Raw genomic sequence first — 19,221 nt, forward strand, 5'->3', positions numbered from 1 at the left:
GATCATATCTTAACAATAAGAGGAGCTGCCGGAAGGACTATCGTCGAGAAATAATGGCGCCGTATCCAGCGTTGGATATGTACCCGGGAACTCTTCGAGCCAACGACATCACTATGTGGAGGCGTGGTTGCTTTCTTCTCAGGTGTGCTGGGTTTACTGAATCGGTGATAGCCTGGTGGGTGAGCAAAGGGAAAGGAGGATTTGGCAACGAAAAGAACCGTGAACGAACATCGGTGGTGATGGTTTTGACCGCAGGCTCAGAACCGTCTGGTCGGAGATAGCCATCACACGCGTTTTTTTCGGGCTATCAAATGCCACTCTGTATGAGTGGTCGTGGATAGCTCACGCTCAGTAGAAATTTGCGCTGGAGCGAAGAAATTCCACCAAGCTTACCGAGGAAAGCCAGACACGTAAGAGAGGATGTCCCTCTGATCAGCTTTCTTGGAGACCTAGTTATCCATCAATTGCCGTTCTCCCGAAAGGATGTCTTGTACTAAGGTGTGCCTATTAAATTCCCTCAGAGCAAGGGGAAGCGGTGTGATATAGACGGAGGTAAGGGACCTGGTGTCATTGATTGAACACACTGTGTTTATCTAGTAGCGGGTGTGCCATGCTGTTCCTCTCCGAATTTATGAGGCCCTTTCTGCATCGAGAGAGACGCTTGAATTTTTGGTGTTGAAAGTCCAGAATAAGGCTAGCGCCAGCAATACATACTTCATGATTTACACAGTGAAGCTTCTGAGGGGTTCTTTGTGTGCACGAGGATCGCAGGACTGCTTAGAAGTGCTGTGCAGAGCTGTCGAATTGGCCGCCGCTGATGACTTGGTGGCACCCTACGCTTTGTATGCCACTATTTGGTTAGCGCTCATGAATTTAATATTCGGTGTAGGACTGCTGCGGCCCTCCTACTTCGTTCTCAACCAACGCATCAGCGTTTCGTCGTCATTGCAATCAATGTCGCGCCCTTCACCAAAGCTACTACATCTCACTGTACAAGTTCCGGCTGATATCAAAGGTCGTCGGCGAAGTGGGAGTATCGTCAAAGTCGAAGAAGTCGGTGGGCGTACAGAGGAACTTTTGGACCGTAGCGCGTACCTCAACATTAATGCTAACTGGGTGAATGCAAAGGGTGCATAGCGCTAGTCAAGTAATGTGAACATTTCACTGAACCGTCTGCTCAGGTGCATGGCTCATACACGTCGTCTTGGTCTTCACGGGAAAGATCATTATCGATACTATACCTGGCATGACACAGCAGATCAGCTGGACACTCGTTAACCTTATATACCTTAACGTACGCTCCGTCCATCTTTCGGTCTGTTCTGCCTTATGTTTGACATGCCACGTATCTCCGCAGCTCTCGTATCTCATGTTCCACTGGGTTACCGGCATTCCCTTCGATAACGAGCTTCACGGCGGCGCATATGACGATCTCACTCTATGGGAACAGATTGATGATGGCGCGCAATACACACCATCGAAAAAGTGGTTATTCACTGCGCCTATATTACTGTTCGTCTTATGCTTGTGATGCGTCGTATTTCACTCACAGCACACGTACCAGTTTCCTGGCTTCGACACACTACACGAATTACAATCCCTGGCTATTCGCCATCAATCTCACCGCTCTCATCGTACTTGCCATCATCCCAAAACTTCCTCAGGTACGTCGTCCACGTCACAACCACTTGACTTCCCACTCAATTCCCCTTGCGTCCAAATTATTGAATGTCCAAACATGACCGCTTTCCTTTAGCTCCACAGACAACGCGTTCGTTTCCTTACCAGTGACGCCTCAGGCGTCTCAACGCCCGTCACGCCCTCGTTCCCCAAGATGGACCAGAATCCGCTACATGCCGAAAACCCAGCTGATGCTCGCTTCGGGTGATATTGCACATCCTTCCGGATTGTTCAGCACTAGTGTTATATCTTTACGTAAGGATGTTTTCTTTGGCTCTTACCCATCAGGGGAGGAACACAATCACCACACCATTGCATGACATATACAATCTATACATAAATTCCCATGCTGCGGTGATAATCTCAACTAATGGTGTATATATCCAGGAAATGGCGATTGTAATGCATTGTGCTAGATTCTACGTGACTTCCTGCTTTTAAGCTAGATCTTGTCCTCTAATTATCTCCTTTCCACCGACTGCACCGACACGATTCCACGAGGGATCTCGCTTATTGGGCGGGTATGATGTCTTCGCTCCCACTCGGGGCCGACACATCATTGTAGTGTGAAAGACGCAGCCTAAACATAATAAGCACACAACTCGCAGTGAAGCCAAACATACACATGAGTCGTCACGATGTGAAAATGAACATGGAAGACCCCTTGTGAATGAGGGGACTAAATAAAATAAGAACAAGGCGCAGCCACAAAATGAAAGCGTGTAACAATGCACCGGCGGTAGCTGGACGCTGACACCAGTGCGGGAAACCATGGTGTGACGAAGGAAATTAGATACAATACAAGATCGGACGTACAAATTCCGAAGGAGCATCAAAATAGTCACTTTGCCGACCGCTGGTATGTATATAGATGCCTGCATACAACGTGTTAGCGGCCTTTTGGACATGGACGGCTAGTAGGGACTAATCTGATAATCCACTGAAACGCACCTTATCCCTTACATCCTTGTCGAAATTCTTGTCTGCTGCGACGTTGACACATACACATCCTTCTTTTAGCCATTCTGTCTTGACCTTGTATGATGCGCTGGGCACAGCACTGATAACGACGTCTGAGATCGCAAGACATTCTTCGAGCGAGAGCGTGCACAGGTGCGAAGTATGATGCGGGAGGTATTGTCGAGCAGAAGTCGGATTTGAGGGACGCGGCCGCTTTGTATATTCCTTCAAAGCGAATGAGCGAAATAGAAAGAAAAAGAAAGGTAGGCGGAGAGCTACCTGAGTGGAGTCGATATCGACGGAAAACACTCTCGCGCCGTCGTTCGCAAGAAGTGCGGCGAGAGGGCGTCCTACAACTTCTGACCTGTGCGATATTCTAGGCGACATTCTTTAGATACTGACTGCGCCAGAGCCTTACCGATTGATCACGGTCACGGTCTTCCCGTATGCGCGATCGCCATATGTAAGGATTTTGTTATACACCCCGATATACTCGAGGCATTTGACGACGCCGAGGGGGGTGCAAGGGATGATGGATTTGACTGTTCCGGGTGGAGGGATATCATCTATTATTGGCTGGACGACTTTTGAAGACGGAATGGTAGAGGCGAGCGAGGCAGGAGTGATGAAACGGATGCTGATTATGTCAAGTCAATTATAACCTGGTAATGAAAAGGGAAAGGTAGACGTACTTGTGGTACAGATTATAGTGGAATTTCGAATGAAGACCTTCTACATCCTTCAGCGGAGAGACAATCTAGAGTAACACGCTTAGCAATTCGCACAGGTACATGATATAACCATACCTGTTGCAGATAATGGTCCTACGAAATCATTAGATCAATTTAAAGTCTCATGCTCCCTGCGCACCTGCTGGCCTCCAAATATTGGATAATACACCTATGCAATAATCAACAAGTGTTCCATGGGACTTCGCGTTAAACTCACCATAATACCATCAACGTTATCATCCTCATTAGCTTCGATGATTGCCTCCTCCACACCATCCCCATCTGACCTCGCTTCCTCCCCTTCATTCTGCTTCACCGCACTCCCAACCTCCTTGAGAATAAACCTCACCCCAAGCCCCTCACATTGCTTCCTCGTAAAGTCGGCATAAAACCTACTTGGAGATGCATTAGTTGCCAAGATTCCGACAAGCGTCGGTGTACGATGCGGGGCTGCAAGTCCATCCTTGACTTCAGCGCGGAAAGCGTCCGCAATAGGGTCAACTTTGAGGAGGATGCCTTTACCAGAAACGTCGGGGGCCATTCTGATGCTGTTGAGGGTAGACGCTCAAAATTTACCTACAGTTTGCGATCATCTAGATCTGTCGATCATTTGATAACCACGTGGCAGAAAACGACTGATTTGGCAAGTCTCCACTCAACACAGCCCAGGCTGCAGGAGGCTGCAGGCAGCTCAGACTTTAAGCGAATACGTGCTATCAGGGTCATACAACCAAATGGACTCAAAGGCTGATAATATTCTGGTAAAAATACAATATATACCTGTGAGAAAAATTCAAAGTTCGTGAGCATGTCCACATCTACTCCGTCCAAAAACCACGCAGAGTATATGCATATGTTATCCCATCAATCACCATGAACGCCGTTGACTGCGACATCCTGGGCACCGTCCGCAAGTGCTGGGGCCTCACTTGCTTCTTCTTCTTCATCGTCTACCATCTTCGATGCCCGCTATGTAGTATCTGTTGAGTATATTCCAAATACTTGAGAACAAGCGCTCACCTTCATCGCCTCTGCTTCATTGGAATAATGCCGTCCTCTGGCGCGTACAAAAGCCGCATGCTTAGCAGCAGCTATCCAAGCAAATAAATCTATCTCGCATTGAAAAATAATAAAAACAACACACCTTCCTCATCCATCTCCTCATCCACCTCGACTTCTTCACCCGGCTCGCCATACGCAGATCTTATCTCTGCTTTAGCCTCACTCGGGAGATTGAAGCTCGTGCTCCTGCTCCTGCTAGAAGCAATACTAGCTGATCTTCCAGATGGAGCGCGCCCCGCGCTGCTAAGCGACGTTCTACGAGAAGATGGCCCAGACGTATCTGCGCCTGTCGGTGATACAGATCGTGGAGAGGATGACAAGTACTCCATTGGCGTGTGCCCCCCTAGGTCAAGCGATGGGATATCTATCATATACAACGTTAGATCATATATAATGAATGGTTGATAAAAGGGACCATACCGCCCTCAATTTGGTCTGTTTCAGCGTTATACCGTACATAGGGCGTTTTGGGTTCTGTAATCTTCATGAGACTGTCTTTCTGGATCTCAGTCAACGCTAGATTCTCTTCGTCCCATTGCAAGTTACTATACGCTCATGGAGGTTAATAAGGATAGTGATTAGCATCTGCGCGGAGGCTCACTGAGACTGTGACCCTGGTTGTTGTGGCGTTGCGTTCTTGAGGATTCCCTTTGGTTTGGGATTAGAGGCTGATCGTGGTAAGCGGGCTGGTTGAGCTGGGTCCTTGATAATCTCAACGGAAGACATGATAGTGACTTGTCGTCGTAGTCAGTATTTAGTTAAGGTGAGGCTGCAGGTGATCGTGGATGTGCCGTAGCCAGGTGGAAGACGGTCATGTTGAACTTCCCCATCTTTGAGGAGCATACCATATCAGGCATGTTATACCTTTCCTGGCCAAACGTTTAAAAGTGATGCACCATGATGTCCAGATTGTATGTACTCTACGAATGATATCGATCCAACAGGTATACAACCCAAAATCTATGAATTCAGGTTGATGATCGCGTTCACAAATCTCTCTCCAGCCCTCTCGGGTTCCTGCCTCGCCATCTCGATGATACTCAAAAGCTTCTTGATGCCAACTTGCAAATGCAAGGTCGCCTCCTCCTCCGCGTTGAGGTCAACAGCGAACCCTGCATCTGCAAGCATGCGCATTGTTTGTCGGAGCTCGTTTTCTGAAGAGAAGAGCTGCACTTCGCGTAGGACTCGTTCAAGTGATGAAAGGTTGGAAATTGGAGGCACGCGCAACTCAGAATCGAACACATCGGACAGGCCAAGCTCTGTCAGAAGAGGGCGCAGTGAAGTTGTTGCTATCACGAGTAGGCGTTTGTCCTGAGGACATAAGATCAGATGCATTCCACATATATCTGACGGAGATGCGAACCTTGGGTGGTTTGCGAGCAATAAGAACAAGAAGGGTCTGCAAAACAGGATTTGAGAACCTGCTGCCGAGCGACGTCCAATCTGTGCGTCAAGGTCAGCGTGATGAATACAGCCTTATGGGCGATCCTACCTAGCAGTCGTTCAAGGTTGTCAACGACGATGACACTCAGTGGACTCTTATAACTATCGGTAAATGTTCTGGTAATGAACTGTATTTTCTGGGCTTCCGAGAATCCAACCATGCGGTCAGGTGAAATGAGCTTGATGAATGGGAATTGGGAAGCCCAAGCAATGGATGCAGCCAGTACAGTTTTTCCTGACGCAGGGGGTCCGTGGAGCAGTATACTGACACGCGGTGTGCGTGTCGACCTGGCAACCTGGTTGACAAATAACTTGCCTTTATCGAGGATTTCCTGGAAAAAACATTAGCACAACAGATACTGAAGACGCATGCAACATACCTCAATAATTGGGTCATGATGAATGATCCCATTCGCAATGACATCCGTCAGTTCCTCTTCCGACACACCATATGCTGGCTTGATTTCCTCAAGTGCCTTGAAGAAATCACTACGATTGACTCTAAGCTTGTCGACGTCTTCCGAAATGCCTGCCATGGTGCCAACCTTGACATGGCGATTGAAGGCAAAACTGGTTGCACTCTTCACGAAGCCCTCAATCTCTGCACCCGAATAATTCTTCATCATGCCAGCAAGTTCAGCCAGGTCAACGTCCACGTCCATCACATTGTTCGTCCGCATTTTAGCAGTGTGAATGCGCAGGATTTGGAACCGTCCATGCTCATCCGGCAGGGAAATTTCCATATGTACTTCAAGACGCCCAGGGCGCAACAAAGCCTCGTCAATCATGTCGATACGGTTTGTCATGCCGATGACGAGTATGTTGTTTAATTGATCGATACCATCCATCTGGGAGGAGTGAGCAATTGAACTAGCAAGGGAATACTGTACATCACCTTCGATAAAAGCTGGTTGACCACGCTGTCACCAACACCTGTTCCACTATTCGTGGAACCACGCTGTTTGAAGATAGCATCTAGTTCGTCAAAGATAATAATATGAAGGCCACTATCGTCTCCCTTTTCCTTGTACTGCTCATTGTTTCAGCACAATTACGCATGTAGAGACAGAAGCCGCGACCAACCTCTTTCTCAGCATCCGCGAAAAGCTTCCGGACATTCTCTTCTGATGCACCAACGTACTTGTTCAGAATCTCAGGACCATTGACAATTTTGGGCTCCCGAGCATTCAGCATTTTGCCAATTTGACGTGCTATGAGGGTTTTACCGGTTCCGGGTGGACCATGGAGAAGGATACCTTTAATGCATGACATTAGACGTTTGTCAATTACTTTGTGATGAAAACTTACCCTTCACATGCTGAATTCCAAGCTTCTCGACAAGTGCTGGAGGAAATACGCGTGATGCAAACGCGCGACGGAAGATAGCACCGAATTCCTCATCAAGACCACCGATACCCATCTCCTCGAACTTGAAATTGGGTGCGATGATAGCGTTCGACGCAGCCCTGGACATGAACAATAAGTGGAGCCTGACCCTGATGTTTAAGACTCACTTCTTCGCACTTGATTTAATCTTGATCATACTATCACTTGCCTTCATGATGGTGACGTCGGTCCTGTCCATCACGACACCCATCTCCATATGTGGCTGTTTTCCGAAGCGCGAGTTGTTCTGCTGATCCGGGAGGTCCACCACGCTCATAGATGCAACAATCATTCTGAGCTTCTCTCCTTTGAAGTCGAAAATGAGTATCTCGCCTGGGGCGAAAACGACATTACTGAAGATCTTGATGAAGTTACGGGAGATCTCATCTGCAGAGTAAGGCTCTTGGTTTTCATTGCGATTGCGTATAAAGCCGATTTGAATATCGATGGATTGGAGAAAGGGGGGTACCTGAGGGATCATGTCGATGGTGACGTCGTCGCCTGACAGAGATACACCTATCCATTGGCGCTGCGTGAGTCCTATGGCGACTGTACCCGGTCTGATTGTCCCAGAAGTGTCATGGCTAAATGATGCTTAAGATGACTTGAATCAGGTAGAGGACACTGTACTAACCATGTTGTAAAGGGGTATTCCCTTTGTATAGAATCACGATCTACCTTGCGTACCAAAACATGCACATCCTTGGGAAAGTCTGAAGGGCAAACAACCAAGCAGTTTCTGAGAGCAAGACCCTCGTTCGGCGTAGTAACTACTGCGTAGCTACAAGTGTATTCGGTATGAGTAAGGGTGTAAGGTGGGGTAGACATACCTCATGCCCGGACCAGAACGTGACGGAGGGGGCTTGCGATCGTATGATCTTTTCTCGAAGAGAGACTGAGAAGGGTCGTTGTATTGAGTCTGTGGAGGAAGGTTACGTGCTATGGGTCTTGGAACAGATTCACGAGGGACACTGGAGTATGACGGGTTCGAAGGCGAGGGTTGGGAAGATCTAGAGAAAAAGGACATTATATTATAATATTTAGTTATATGGTGGATCCACTTGCAAGCGTGTCGTTGTCGTAGCCGCAGCGGTAGCTCAGTAAAGCTCTTGCCAAATAATAATCAACAATTCATCTACCCCACAGCATCGAAGACCTGTCGCCTAGAACATGCAAACTCAAGTACTTTGATCAATATTTAAATCTACGAACTGAAGACAATATTTGTAACTTGGTACATGAATATGTCCACATCTATCATATATACATATAGTCCATGCTCAAGCAGACAGTTGGTTCATACATGTGAAGCAGCCGACCTAGCTTGTTCTCACCAACACCGAGTGAAATTACCAAAATAGGGTATACTGGGAAGGAGAGGAGACGGCGACTATCACTGGCACGTTCAACAAGTTCGCACACTTGCTTGGGCGAGCAGCCCCGCAGTATTTCTTTCAGCCAGCCATGTTCTCTGTTGCACGTCTTACTGATGATTTTCCGCTGGATCGACGTTCTTGTCAATTGCTTGGTCCGACTGCCTTGGTACGTCAAAAATTCTTCCATGGAACATTGCATAGGAAAGGTTTACAATGTTACATCATCATCAGGTTGTCCAGGCGCTCATGGGCGTGCTCGTAATACTTTCGCTCGTGTATAAGAGGCACCGTGAACCACAGAAACGACCTTGGAGGATATGGTTCGTCCTTGTTGCTTACAGCGATGTAGGACACCACTGAAGCTCCCCACAATCACGCAGGCTCTTCGATGTATCCAAGCAAATTGTTGGACAGATGTTTGTACACGGTGTCAATGTTCTGATATCCGACCTTGGTTCACATCACAATGCCGGCAATGCCTGCACTTACTATTTTCTTAATGTCCTCGTCGATACTACTCTCGGTAAATGTCAATGCATCTCACTCTTACTTTCAATCCTCATCCTTGTCATAGGTGTTGCTATAATATACGTCGTCCACCATGGTCTCACATACCTCTTGGCAAAGAAACTCCGCCTCAAAGGCTACGAGTCGGGGCAGTATGGTTCCCCACCGTCAATAGCGTATTGGGCGCGTCAAGCCGCAGTCTACGTTTTTGCGTTGATGTCAATGAAAATGCTTGTTGTGGGGTTATTTACGGCGTGGCCAGGAATATCGAAAGTGGGAGACTGGTTGCTCAGCTGGACTGCTATCGGTAAGGGCGATGCCTTTCAAATTATATTGTGTGTTGTCCTTTCTTCGTGGTTAAAATGGTCTTATCTAACCTTCGTAGCGTCATGGGTCTCTTCCCTATCATCATGAACATCCTTCAATTCTGGCTCATTGATTCCATTGTTAAAGCTTCTTCAAGCTCCGCTGAACTTCCCACAAATTCACCCCGTATGTCTGATGTGCATGACCGAGAACCGCTTTTTCATGCACCAGAAGACGACGAGGACGATGTTCATTGCGACATAGAGAATCCTCAACTCCCTCACATAAGGATGCCAACTGGAGATGATGCAGAAACGATAGTTGCATCTGAAGACTCCAAGGGAAAATTCAGTGAAAGCACTTCTCCATCATCGATATTCCAGTCTACTACTCCATCTTCTCTCGTGCCCCACGATTATCCTCCAAGTGTCGGAAGTTTGTCATCTCAAAGCTCCCGCTCTCGGCACAAGTACAAGCGTTCTCCGCCATCTCCACTTGAGTTCCAAACGTCTCATATGCCAGCAATCAACTCCTCCGATCCACCTCGATCGTCAGATGTGGATTGCAGCGCATCGGAAAGAGAGGATTGTGCTGAGCGAGTAGAGGATGAGGAACGGGCTGGCACACGGACTGAACAGACCAAGGGTATTGTCAATAAGATTTGGCACCATACGTTTGGGACCTTGTGAAGCATGAGTTTCTCTGTCATCATCCCACATTCATTCATTCATCATGTATAATCTCCACTTCGCAGCACCGCCCATTTGTATCATACGTTCGCGGATTAATATTAATACATATGAGCATTCGCTCATAGATATACCTTTTGATTTTGGACTGGGCGCTGGATATTCATGTACATTCACCTTACGTCAGGCGCATAGCTAAATTCCCTTCGTACACGCGTTCCTCACTCTCATCACTTTTCCACAGCTACAAGTCTTAGGCAAACAGATGTCATATCTCTAGAAATAATGCCCGTAAACACATCCTCAGCCTCTATAGAACCCACCTCACAGCCAGATGAACCCCCGAGTGGCAACTTTACCCTAGAAAACATCCTCGGAACGAACCACGAAGCAGTCGAACACCCACGACTCAAGGAAAAAGATTCAGGCGACGCCACTGGGCCCGGTGAGGGATGGGACGAAGAATCAGCCGTTAGGCCTGCTGCGGACGGGTTCTGCGTCGAATGCGAAGGTGTGTGGTTGATAGGAAGTGATCATGTGGATCGGGTCGAGCTTACCGTGTATATAGATCAGCCTGCTCAAGTTGTGTGTGATACATGCGCAGATAATTACTGTGAAGTGTGCTTTGCGGCGCAGCATCGGAAGGGGTCGAGGAAGAAGCACATCGCAAAGCCAATCCCGAGTGGCGTCAAGTCCAAGTCGGTGCAAAATGGTGCGGCCGAGGATGCAAAGAAAAATGGGGAGGTACGGACTTTTTTCAGCTTGGTCGTGGTGGAGCTGATGCTTACTTCTGTGCTTAGCAAGAAGACGATGTTGATATGGATGACTCTGATGAAGAACTCGACCGTATATCGGCTGAAGCATCCAAGGCGCCCGTCTCTACCCAGATACTAAGCGCCCAACCTACAATTGGATCCAAAGTCGGCGAGTGGTTTGTCGATCGTTCAAAATACATCCCTCTTCGACTCACTTACGGCGAGCGCAAGTTCCTACGCCTCCTCGACGCCGCGCTTCAGGTATCCGAGTACACAGATAAGATCGATACGCTGGGTTTTGGGCTTTCGAAGCCAAAGCGTATCGTGCATCAGATTCGCGAGCTGTGTGCGATTCTGTCTGGCCTCGTCCTTGCCGCAGACTACAAGCAGGGCCAAGAATTGTTCACAGATCGCAATTTTCAATCCAACGCGGACTTCTACCAGACTATCTTTGAGCTCGGTCGGAGACATAAAATCATGAACCCGGATAAAATGCGCACGACGTATGGAAAGTTGATCTATTTGTTACAGGTAAGTTCTACGCTTCGCAGACTTCGACTATGCAAACACTGTTCTCCATAGGACAGCCAGTCCCCGGACGTTCGAGACATGCTCAGCTTTTCCTGCGTCAAACCCATCGTATCTGTGCACACCATTCTTGAAGAAAACGATGCTCTCAACATGTTACGAGATGATCTCATCGCGGTTGCCACGCAAGAAATCTATTCTGAAGGACGCTCAAGAAGAGAAGTCCAGCGGGATATCAAAAACAAGGAGCGCGCGATTGAGACGCTCGCCTCGAAATACCAGCGCTCGGGGTTAAACCAAGAACAAATCCGTCAGTGCATATACAGCATCGGCGATAATCACGCGTTCTTGCGGACGAACCGAGATCCCTGCGAAAAGATGATCGCGTACTTGAAGCAACACTTCCATCCAACGCATCCAAAAGACAACAAGTCCAGCTTGGCGATACGAAGTGGCAAGCAGGGCGCGAGACTTAGTCATGATCACGCAAAACAATACGCCTATGTCCTACAGAGCCTCACCTTATGGCGGGAGATCCTGCATGGTTAGTCTTTGAAGGTGTTATGTATATGTCATGCTAATTCTTTCGACAGACATGTTCCGGTTATGGTCGCTCGCTGAACAGGACTTACTTGCAGAGAATGTACCTTACCGGCTGAGGGATACTGGTCAGGGGCTAAATCGTGTGCAAGCAGCTCCCAAAACCTTCCGCATGATGCACACGATCCTACACCGTGCGCAACAAAGCGTGGGAACCTGGGTTGGCTCGTCCGCCATCCACATGGGCGACCATAATGTGCCCAACGCGCTCATGTTCATCGGTACGTTTTACCATCATAACGCCGTCCGCGTTTTAACTTAGACATACTTCGCACAGATAAATATTCCCAGATCTACCGGATCCTACTGCCTATCTGTAATACCCTCTCACAGATACCCAGCCTTGCGGAAAAACCCGCGCTACGCTCCTACATTGAGGATGACTTCGGTTCGATAGATAATTGCATGCGCGAGGTCTTGTGCGATTTCTTCCAGCATGGTTTCGATGGTTCTGGTGCCGATAACTTCTTTGACGCGGGAAGTTGTATCGACGGCCGTCTGACCAGCGCATGGAACTGGTGTGCACAACTGGAAAAGAAGAGGTACTTCCCCGTGTTTTTGCTTACAGGTATGTTCGCCATCAAACTTAATGACTGCTTGTAACTGACTAGTACTACCTGCACAGGATTTGTTGGATTCGACGGTGATTGGTAATGGTGGGATATATACTGTTCCATCGTCACAGCGTTTGATTATTATTTATTCTCGGTTAAGTACCGAGGATCTTTGACACCTTACATGGTTGCGCACTGTGTGCGTCGCTGGGCTTGTCAATGCCTCATGAGTGCCCAAAAGTATATTGCTTCCCTCACTATGCCTGACCTATGAGTATTTTTGCAGTGCAATTCTAGATAGTTCATAAGTACCCCGAATGCAAATACATGTGATTAAAACGCTTCTATGGTCTAGACCTTGACAGAGAACCAGCTTCCAAACCTCCCGTGATCATCCCGTGAATCATCATGTGGCCATAAACTCTACCCGTCTCAGAGCTGGCCAACCAGACGCTTCAACAGCAGGATAGTCGTCAACTTGAGTTGCACTAGGCAACGATAAATGAAGTTCCTCCAAGTGCTCAAAATTCGGCATCAAAGGGAACAGCGCATCCATTATATCATGCGCCACGCCATCGTGGTTATGGAGAACTGGCGAGCGGCTAATTGTGAGAGATAACGACTGCAGTGATGAGCCGCACTTGTTCACGATGGTGGAGAATAACCGGCTGCAGTCTTCCAGTCGTGCGGGCCCACGACTGTGCCTGACAGTCAGCGAACGAATACACGGACTGGAAATATTCGTAATGAAGGCCTCCGCGAGCGCGGGGGTGCCGTGTATATCTACCCTCTCCAGATATGGGAAGAGAGATTGTGGGGTGTCCCATATACAGCTAGTAGGAGGAAGCTCTATCTTGAGCTCGATCACGGGTGATTGCGCAAGCACACAGCATAATGATTTAAGGAGGTTAGAGCTGATGAATGCGGATATCTCGACGCTGCGCAAGTGTTTGAAATGTAGGGGTGGAGTGTCCAAGCGGTCACTGTTGTAGCTGTAGTCCTCGACATGCAGATGTTTCAGGGAGGGTGCATGGCGCGCCGCGTGTGCAAGAGCAGTCTGGATACAGGAATCCTTACAGTTGATGTAAGCGGGGCCCGAAATTTCCAGTGATTGCAGTGTTTCGGGAAACAACCGGATCCCAGGCTGTATAGGTTCCTGAAGCTGCATCGACATGGATCGAAGGAAGGGGAAGACGTTGAGGTCTGCTCGGATGGTGGCCACACCTGCGAGGAAGTGCGAGGCGCCGCTGTGCAGAATCCGCACTCGCCTAGCATAGGCGTCAAAAGCTTTCCACTCATGCATAGGGGGACATTGAAAGCCCGCGATACTCTCTGCGCTGAATTGGTATTCCACCTGTAGAATGCGTCAAAATTATACGAGTTCAAACCTGCCCAAGAACAATGCGCACCCAAAGTGTCAACACCTTTGGGGGCAAAAGGGGGGTGAAGGGAGAGAAAAGGCTCATCCGCCTCCACAGAACATCTAAAGCTGGGTCTGAGAATGCCTTGCAACAACGTGCAAGACGTGAAAGAGACTTCCTATCATCCTCTAGCTGGTATGAGATTTCTGAAAGAATCTCAGAAATGTAGAGAGCGCGACAACTTGAGACCATAGCTAATCGATCAAACTTTTATCGTGTACTAGCCAGGAGGATGAGTTGGTGTTGACGAGAGATGAGGAAGAACTGAAGATGTGAGCCAATACAAGACCGTATGTTTTTGATACTGGTACTCTCTCATGGGTGCGAGTGCTCCATCTTACTCAAGAGTGACCTTCGCCCATTAGTACTAGTCCATGGATTCCTGTGAATATATAATGAGTGCAAGTGAAAATCATGTTTCGCGGGAAGACGAGGATTTGTCACCTAGATGCCCTTTCCCGCAGGATCGTATAGTTAGCAGCACACACGTGGTCAGTGGTATCGCCTCAGAATAGCATGCCTTGCACTTCTCCCTGATGCAGGTACCGTTCTCAGTGCTCATCAGCACTCCCACACTGCGGCATAGTCTTCTCGTATTCTACATTCGCATTGACAGCAACCTGACACCTGATCAACACGACATATATACTTCCTAAAATATACAGCACTGAGCGCCTCTTCAGTTCTTCCGTATAAAACACTAATTTTCTTCGAGGTCAAGAAGCTTGAGAGATGGCCACGTATGAGACTCAGATGTGAGCTCAGGCGCTAGGTGAACGTAGCGATTGTGCGGCAAGGAGAGGTGGAAAGTTTGTAGTCGATTAAAACGTGGTGCGAGCGCGTAAAAAGCATCGAGAAGTGCTTGGGAAACATCGTACGGGTAGTTCGGGGTGGGTGACTGGGTGAATGACAGCGGTATTTGCTGAAGAGTTGACAGCGAGAGTTGTTGGAGAGTATTACCATATTTATCCGCAACACACAAAAGAAGTTGGTGGTAATCCGCAGCGCTCGCGGATCCTCTTGTGTGATGGACACCAAGCTCTTGAAGACCCTCGCTGGCAAGATGGGATATGAATTGTTCGGCAGAAGCCGGATTGCCACAAATTTGCAACGATTTCAGAGCAGGAAAGACGGGAACCGAGACATTCCACTCCTTATTTGGGAGCGGTGGAAGTTCAAGTTTGAGTTGTGTCACAGGTGCTTGGGAAAGGATATGACAGAGAGACTGTAGGAGGCTGTAACCGAAAAATGCAGATATTTCGACGGCTCGAAGATGAGTAAAATGGAGAGGTGGCAGTGACGACTGGACAACAGAATAGGTATAATCTTCGATGTGAAGATGTTCCACCAACGGCGCATCGCGAGCCACCTGCGCGACGGCCATTTGGACACGGTCATCTTTGCAGTGTACATACGCAGGTCCGGATATCTTCAAAGAGCGTAGCGAGTCCGAGAAGAGGTGCCCTTGCATATCAGGGGATTCGACGAGTTGAAGAGACAGAGATTGTAGCAAAGGGAATAAAGTGGTTCTGGAGCGTATACGAGCCACTATTTGGTGACAACGAGATCCAGAGTATAGCCTGCGCACTCTGCGGGGTCGTAACTGTCGAATACCCTCCATTCTTCTTCAGGTGGGCACTGGAACTCGACAAGGGTCATCTCGTCAAACTGACTGTGGTCCTACACATTCTTGAGTATGATTTAATTGCTGTAAGGATTTTATGCTCACCCATAAGACCTTCACGGTTGGCGGCAGGAGGGCAATGAATGGCGAAAAAGACCGCACCGACGACCATAGGACACTGAGAGCAGGTTCTGAAAATGCATGACAGCAACGAGCAAGACGTGCTAGAGCTTTCCTATCATCCGCAAGGTGGTATGAGATGGCGAACAATATCTCTGATATGTAGAGTGCATGAGGAGATGCCAGTTGAGCCATGAATGACATTTAATTGCGCTTGCGCTCGATGCAACTGAGCCATCTTATAAAGAGCGAGAACGGCCGGGATCCGTTCTTATGACTCCTGCGTCAAGAATGCAATTGATGCTAATTATCATCATCCATTATTCTTAGTGCCACTGGTGGTCCGCCGATGGGAGTGAAAGGTGGTAAATTTAAATATTAGGGAATTTTGTTAAGCCTGGACTTTTGGGTTTTTCGCGGTGTGATCCGAAACATGGTCACGTAAGGCTTGGACCTCCACTCTCCAGTTGATGCAGTATAAGAGAGTATAAGCGTAACACATAAGTATTAGCTCTAGTACTACTTGGTCACTCGAGAATTCAGTAAGTTCTGAGTTATTTCTCCGGGTTGTTCTAGTTAAGTGGGCCTATGAGTTAATAAAATTCTTGATAAATCTCTGAACAAAACTCCTTATAAGATTGATCATCAAGCGGTCTATCCTGAGACGTCCACCGCATTGGTAAACGGTCGAATTCGTGCATGAATTCGATTCAGAAGCTGATAACTGAAGTTGTTACTACACTTGTGCATCGGGGCCCCGGTCGTGGGGCTTGAGCGATCTGTACCTGGCTGGCAGCCTGCCGATAATAACATGGGGCCAGAATCGATGTGGCACCTCGTGGCACTCCACACCAGTGACAACAAACTATTAGTTCTTACGTAGCACTCTATTATACGGCCAAATCATACGGGAACAAAGTACTAAAGGCCAGTAACCCAGTGCCCACCAAATCCGTCCAACTGAACATGTCTCTCCTCAAAATACCTCTAGTTCTCTCATCAGCCATCGCAGTCCACGTAGCAGTAACAGCTCCTCATTCTGCATCCACTGAGGAACTACGTCCTCCAACTCAAACTCTTATCTCATCTTATATTCGTAAAATAAAATATCCCTCGCAAACGATATCCGTTCGTCCGAATCCTGCCTATTTTTAGGAGATTTTCATTCAACAGGGTTCGGTTAACATCCAGGGGTTGTACTGGGTGGAGGCAATGGTAGAAATAGCTGCTATTCTAGCCCGCCGCATTGATTCTTCAAAAATACCACCAGTTTTGCGGGCGGCATCCGAAGCTCTGAGCACTCTCACAGACGTCCCTATTACTCCTTCTTTTCTTGTGGGTTGTGGTCTCGTGACTAGCGGTGGATTCATCCGCTGGCTATGCTACCGAACCCTCGGTCGCTATTTTACGTTTCTGCTCAGCGTACGCCATGATCATCGACTTATCACCACCGGACCTTACGGGATTGTCCGTCACCCTTCTTACACAGGAATGATGATGCTGTGTCTCGGGATCATCATTCTGCATGGCTCTCGCAACTCATGGCTAAGGGCCTCTGGTGTATCAGCAAGGATCCCTGGAGTGTTACCTGTTGTCATCGCTGGAACTTCCCTGTGTACAGCGGTGAATTTTGCGTTGTTCTTAAGAGTGAAGAGAGAAGATAGGATGATGCATTCCGCATTCGGAGAAGAATGGGAGGCGTGGGCGAGAAAGGTGAAGTATCGCATCATACCTGGCGTGTACTGAAACCGTGGGTTGAGTGCGGCCACGTCAAGTGTTGTTATTCTTTGGTTTCAATTTCAACAGGCCCGAAAGTCTTGCATCCTAGTTGTGTATGATGTATTTGAAATTGGTTTGTGTGGCGTACCAAGTAACTTGGAATCAATACATAAATGGTTTGGAGCCTATGTCAGTCATGCATATCTATTGAAGCTGTGCCCTTAAGCAACGTCGCCTATGTTACCTGAATTTTCACGTTTTTTCTGAGACAGCGTGACAAGTAAGCCACAGATATCTAGATGCGACCAACGACTCACTATGCTATGCAGCATCTATTGGATCGGTCATACGTGAGTATTGAAAAAGAGGCAGGCCGACCCTCTTGAAAGCATCCAAGAATATGCAATCGTTGACCAAGTGATCTCACCGGATGATCAAAAATTCAGTAAGTAAGGGACGTACCGCTTAGTGATTGTTTTGTCATAGAACTGAAAGAAAGTTGTAAACAACATTCACCGACCCTTTGACCCGCTTGTTGACATCAACGCAGCCGACTTCTCGTTCCATATCTAGTGACCCCTGGTAATTTCAACCAATAGCATAATAAAGCAACGGCACAAACCTTCAATTGATCCGGGCACTCCTTTAGCGTATTCCAATAAGCCTCGAATTCCTTCGTGAGTAGTTTGAGTTTCTTTTGTTTCCTCCATGCACCACTCGAGAGCACATAGGTTTCTGAGAGAGCAATACGCTCAGTTATTCGGCAGAAAGAAACAGCCACCTTGGTTTTGCCGGCTTTGTTCGGACGCATAACACTCATGGATTCGGCAGCGCCAAGAGCCTCTTCGAACATGTGCACAATCACAGCATCTATAGATCAGTTGTATCGGACCCATCTTCCAACAATTAGGCCGACGGTTAATCTCCGTATGTCAGAGACAGAACAACGAAAGCATGCAAACCAAAAGAACGACAAAACTGGTTACACTGGTGCCCGGACTGAAATTTTTTAAACGTTGTTGCAATATTTTCGTCACCGAAATTGTCCACGGAAAAGACTCACCCTGGAAATCAGAGAGACGTACCATCTGATTGGAGAGATGATATTAGATATGTTGCGAGACGGACCATATTTCGTACAATGCTAGCACATGCTCTGACGGTGCATTCGAGTTGCACGCCACCAATGACATTATTTGACATGCTAGTGTAGCCCAGAGGTAGATCAACCATAGCTGCTGCTCCTTACCATCACCCTTTCATCAGGCCAGGGTCCGCCCATACCACTCCAGTCTCGGACATGTGCAGCGGTCTGTAAGCAAAGGAATGTGTTGGGTGTATGATGCCTAGGTAGTATTGCTCCGAGTCGTAATACTAGAGCAAATATCGATCGGACTTCCAAATAAGTCACGGTCGCAGCAAATCGAACTGTAACCTGTCTCAGTCGTCCACCAGTGCACCATATACGATGAGAATTGGTGGATATCGAAATGCGCGGCAGTGACTTCGAAGCCGTCGAGCTTTGGTGCGTTCCCACTCGAATTCATGAAGCTCGACAACTTCGAGGTTCTTAGCAATGGAACATTTCAAGATCCTTCACGGCCGGACAGTGAGACCGTAAGTGCTCTGCTCGCAGGCGCAACTCCAAGTTCAATCTATGTTCTCATTGTGTTGTAGGGATACTTGCAGACGTGATCTTTCTGTGTTTCACTGCCACCGTCCAACGTCTCGACTCTCGTGCATCCGAGTCTGACGTTCGA

At 47.9% G+C, this 19,221-nt stretch overlaps 9 protein-coding genes across 9 annotated transcripts; 4 read left to right on the top strand and 5 right to left on the bottom strand.

The window, feature by feature from the left end:
* Positions 1–954: 954 nt before the first annotated feature.
* Positions 955–1,888, top strand: DFJ58DRAFT_651429 (ORMDL family-domain-containing protein; the record flags this gene model as incomplete). The annotated part of the gene is made up of 5 exons (XM_041381618.1): positions 955–1,129; positions 1,182–1,294; positions 1,358–1,512; positions 1,565–1,664; positions 1,757–1,888. 5 exons carry the CDS (start codon positions 955–957, stop codon positions 1,886–1,888), a joined length of 675 nt encoding a protein of 224 aa, XP_041249897.1.
* Positions 1,889–2,155: 267 nt separating this feature from the next.
* Positions 2,156–4,002, bottom strand: DFJ58DRAFT_363745 (NAD(P)-binding protein). The gene is made up of 9 exons (XM_041380035.1): positions 3,589–4,002; positions 3,511–3,540; positions 3,447–3,464; positions 3,333–3,397; positions 3,059–3,277; positions 2,920–3,004; positions 2,632–2,865; positions 2,497–2,555; positions 2,156–2,260 (listed from the first exon to the last, which is right to left on the bottom strand). The coding sequence occupies exons 1-9, from the start codon at positions 3,910–3,912 to the stop codon at positions 2,191–2,193; spliced, it is 1,104 nt and encodes a 367-aa protein (XP_041249898.1). The 5' UTR covers positions 3,913–4,002; the 3' UTR covers positions 2,156–2,190.
* A 104-nt stretch (positions 4,003–4,106) lies between these two features.
* On the bottom strand, positions 4,107–5,240 carry DFJ58DRAFT_676424 (uncharacterized protein). The gene is made up of 5 exons (XM_041383120.1): positions 5,035–5,240; positions 4,854–4,978; positions 4,516–4,797; positions 4,392–4,462; positions 4,107–4,340 (listed from the first exon to the last, which is right to left on the bottom strand). Exons 1-5 carry the CDS (start codon positions 5,157–5,159, stop codon positions 4,236–4,238), a joined length of 708 nt encoding a protein of 235 aa, XP_041249899.1. The 5' UTR covers positions 5,160–5,240; the 3' UTR covers positions 4,107–4,235.
* Positions 5,241–5,313: 73 nt separating this feature from the next.
* On the bottom strand, positions 5,314–8,366 carry DFJ58DRAFT_759042 (P-loop containing nucleoside triphosphate hydrolase protein). Its single transcript, XM_041388331.1, has 10 exons — positions 8,093–8,366; positions 7,897–8,043; positions 7,391–7,846; positions 7,185–7,342; positions 6,960–7,132; positions 6,772–6,906; positions 6,257–6,724; positions 5,926–6,208; positions 5,797–5,876; positions 5,314–5,744 (listed from the first exon to the last, which is right to left on the bottom strand). The coding sequence occupies exons 1-10, from the start codon at positions 8,287–8,289 to the stop codon at positions 5,394–5,396; spliced, it is 2,448 nt and encodes an 815-aa protein (XP_041249900.1). The 5' UTR covers positions 8,290–8,366; the 3' UTR covers positions 5,314–5,393.
* A 360-nt stretch (positions 8,367–8,726) lies between these two features.
* Positions 8,727–10,140, top strand: DFJ58DRAFT_651145 (vacuolar membrane protein-domain-containing protein; the record flags this gene model as incomplete). Its single annotated transcript, XM_041381605.1, has 5 exons — positions 8,727–8,804; positions 8,870–8,958; positions 9,019–9,161; positions 9,213–9,480; positions 9,531–10,140. 5 exons carry the CDS (start codon positions 8,727–8,729, stop codon positions 10,138–10,140), a joined length of 1,188 nt encoding a protein of 395 aa, XP_041249901.1.
* A 143-nt stretch (positions 10,141–10,283) lies between these two features.
* Positions 10,284–12,938, top strand: DFJ58DRAFT_363825 (uncharacterized protein). The gene is made up of 7 exons (XM_041380036.1): positions 10,284–10,651; positions 10,709–10,884; positions 10,941–11,426; positions 11,478–11,967; positions 12,017–12,244; positions 12,301–12,591; positions 12,649–12,938. Exons 1-7 carry the CDS (start codon positions 10,426–10,428, stop codon positions 12,675–12,677), a joined length of 1,926 nt encoding a protein of 641 aa, XP_041249902.1. The 5' UTR covers positions 10,284–10,425; the 3' UTR covers positions 12,678–12,938.
* A 1-nt stretch (position 12,939) lies between these two features.
* Positions 12,940–14,444, bottom strand: DFJ58DRAFT_363830 (uncharacterized protein). Its single transcript, XM_041380037.1, has 2 exons — positions 13,987–14,444; positions 12,940–13,931 (listed from the first exon to the last, which is right to left on the bottom strand). Exons 1-2 carry the CDS (start codon positions 14,188–14,190, stop codon positions 12,984–12,986), a joined length of 1,152 nt encoding a protein of 383 aa, XP_041249903.1. The 5' UTR covers positions 14,191–14,444; the 3' UTR covers positions 12,940–12,983.
* Positions 14,445–14,552: 108 nt separating this feature from the next.
* DFJ58DRAFT_759047 (uncharacterized protein) lies at positions 14,553–16,150 on the bottom strand. The gene is made up of 3 exons (XM_041388332.1): positions 15,728–16,150; positions 15,638–15,678; positions 14,553–15,587 (listed from the first exon to the last, which is right to left on the bottom strand). The coding sequence occupies exons 1-3, from the start codon at positions 15,944–15,946 to the stop codon at positions 14,699–14,701; spliced, it is 1,149 nt and encodes a 382-aa protein (XP_041249904.1). The 5' UTR covers positions 15,947–16,150; the 3' UTR covers positions 14,553–14,698.
* A 500-nt stretch (positions 16,151–16,650) lies between these two features.
* Positions 16,651–17,488, top strand: DFJ58DRAFT_903574 (uncharacterized protein; the record flags this gene model as incomplete). The annotated part of the gene is made up of 2 exons (XM_041394871.1): positions 16,651–16,870; positions 16,916–17,488. The coding sequence occupies exons 1-2, from the start codon at positions 16,709–16,711 to the stop codon at positions 17,486–17,488; spliced, it is 735 nt and encodes a 244-aa protein (XP_041249905.1). The 5' UTR covers positions 16,651–16,708.
* Positions 17,489–19,221: the final 1,733 nt, after the last annotated feature.

The sequence above is a fragment of the Suillus subalutaceus genome, assembly GCF_016647625.1.
Source record: "Suillus subalutaceus strain FC151 chromosome Unknown DFJ58scaffold_5, whole genome shotgun sequence".
In the NCBI taxonomy this organism is placed as follows: Eukaryota; Fungi; Basidiomycota; class Agaricomycetes; order Boletales; family Suillaceae; genus Suillus; species Suillus subalutaceus.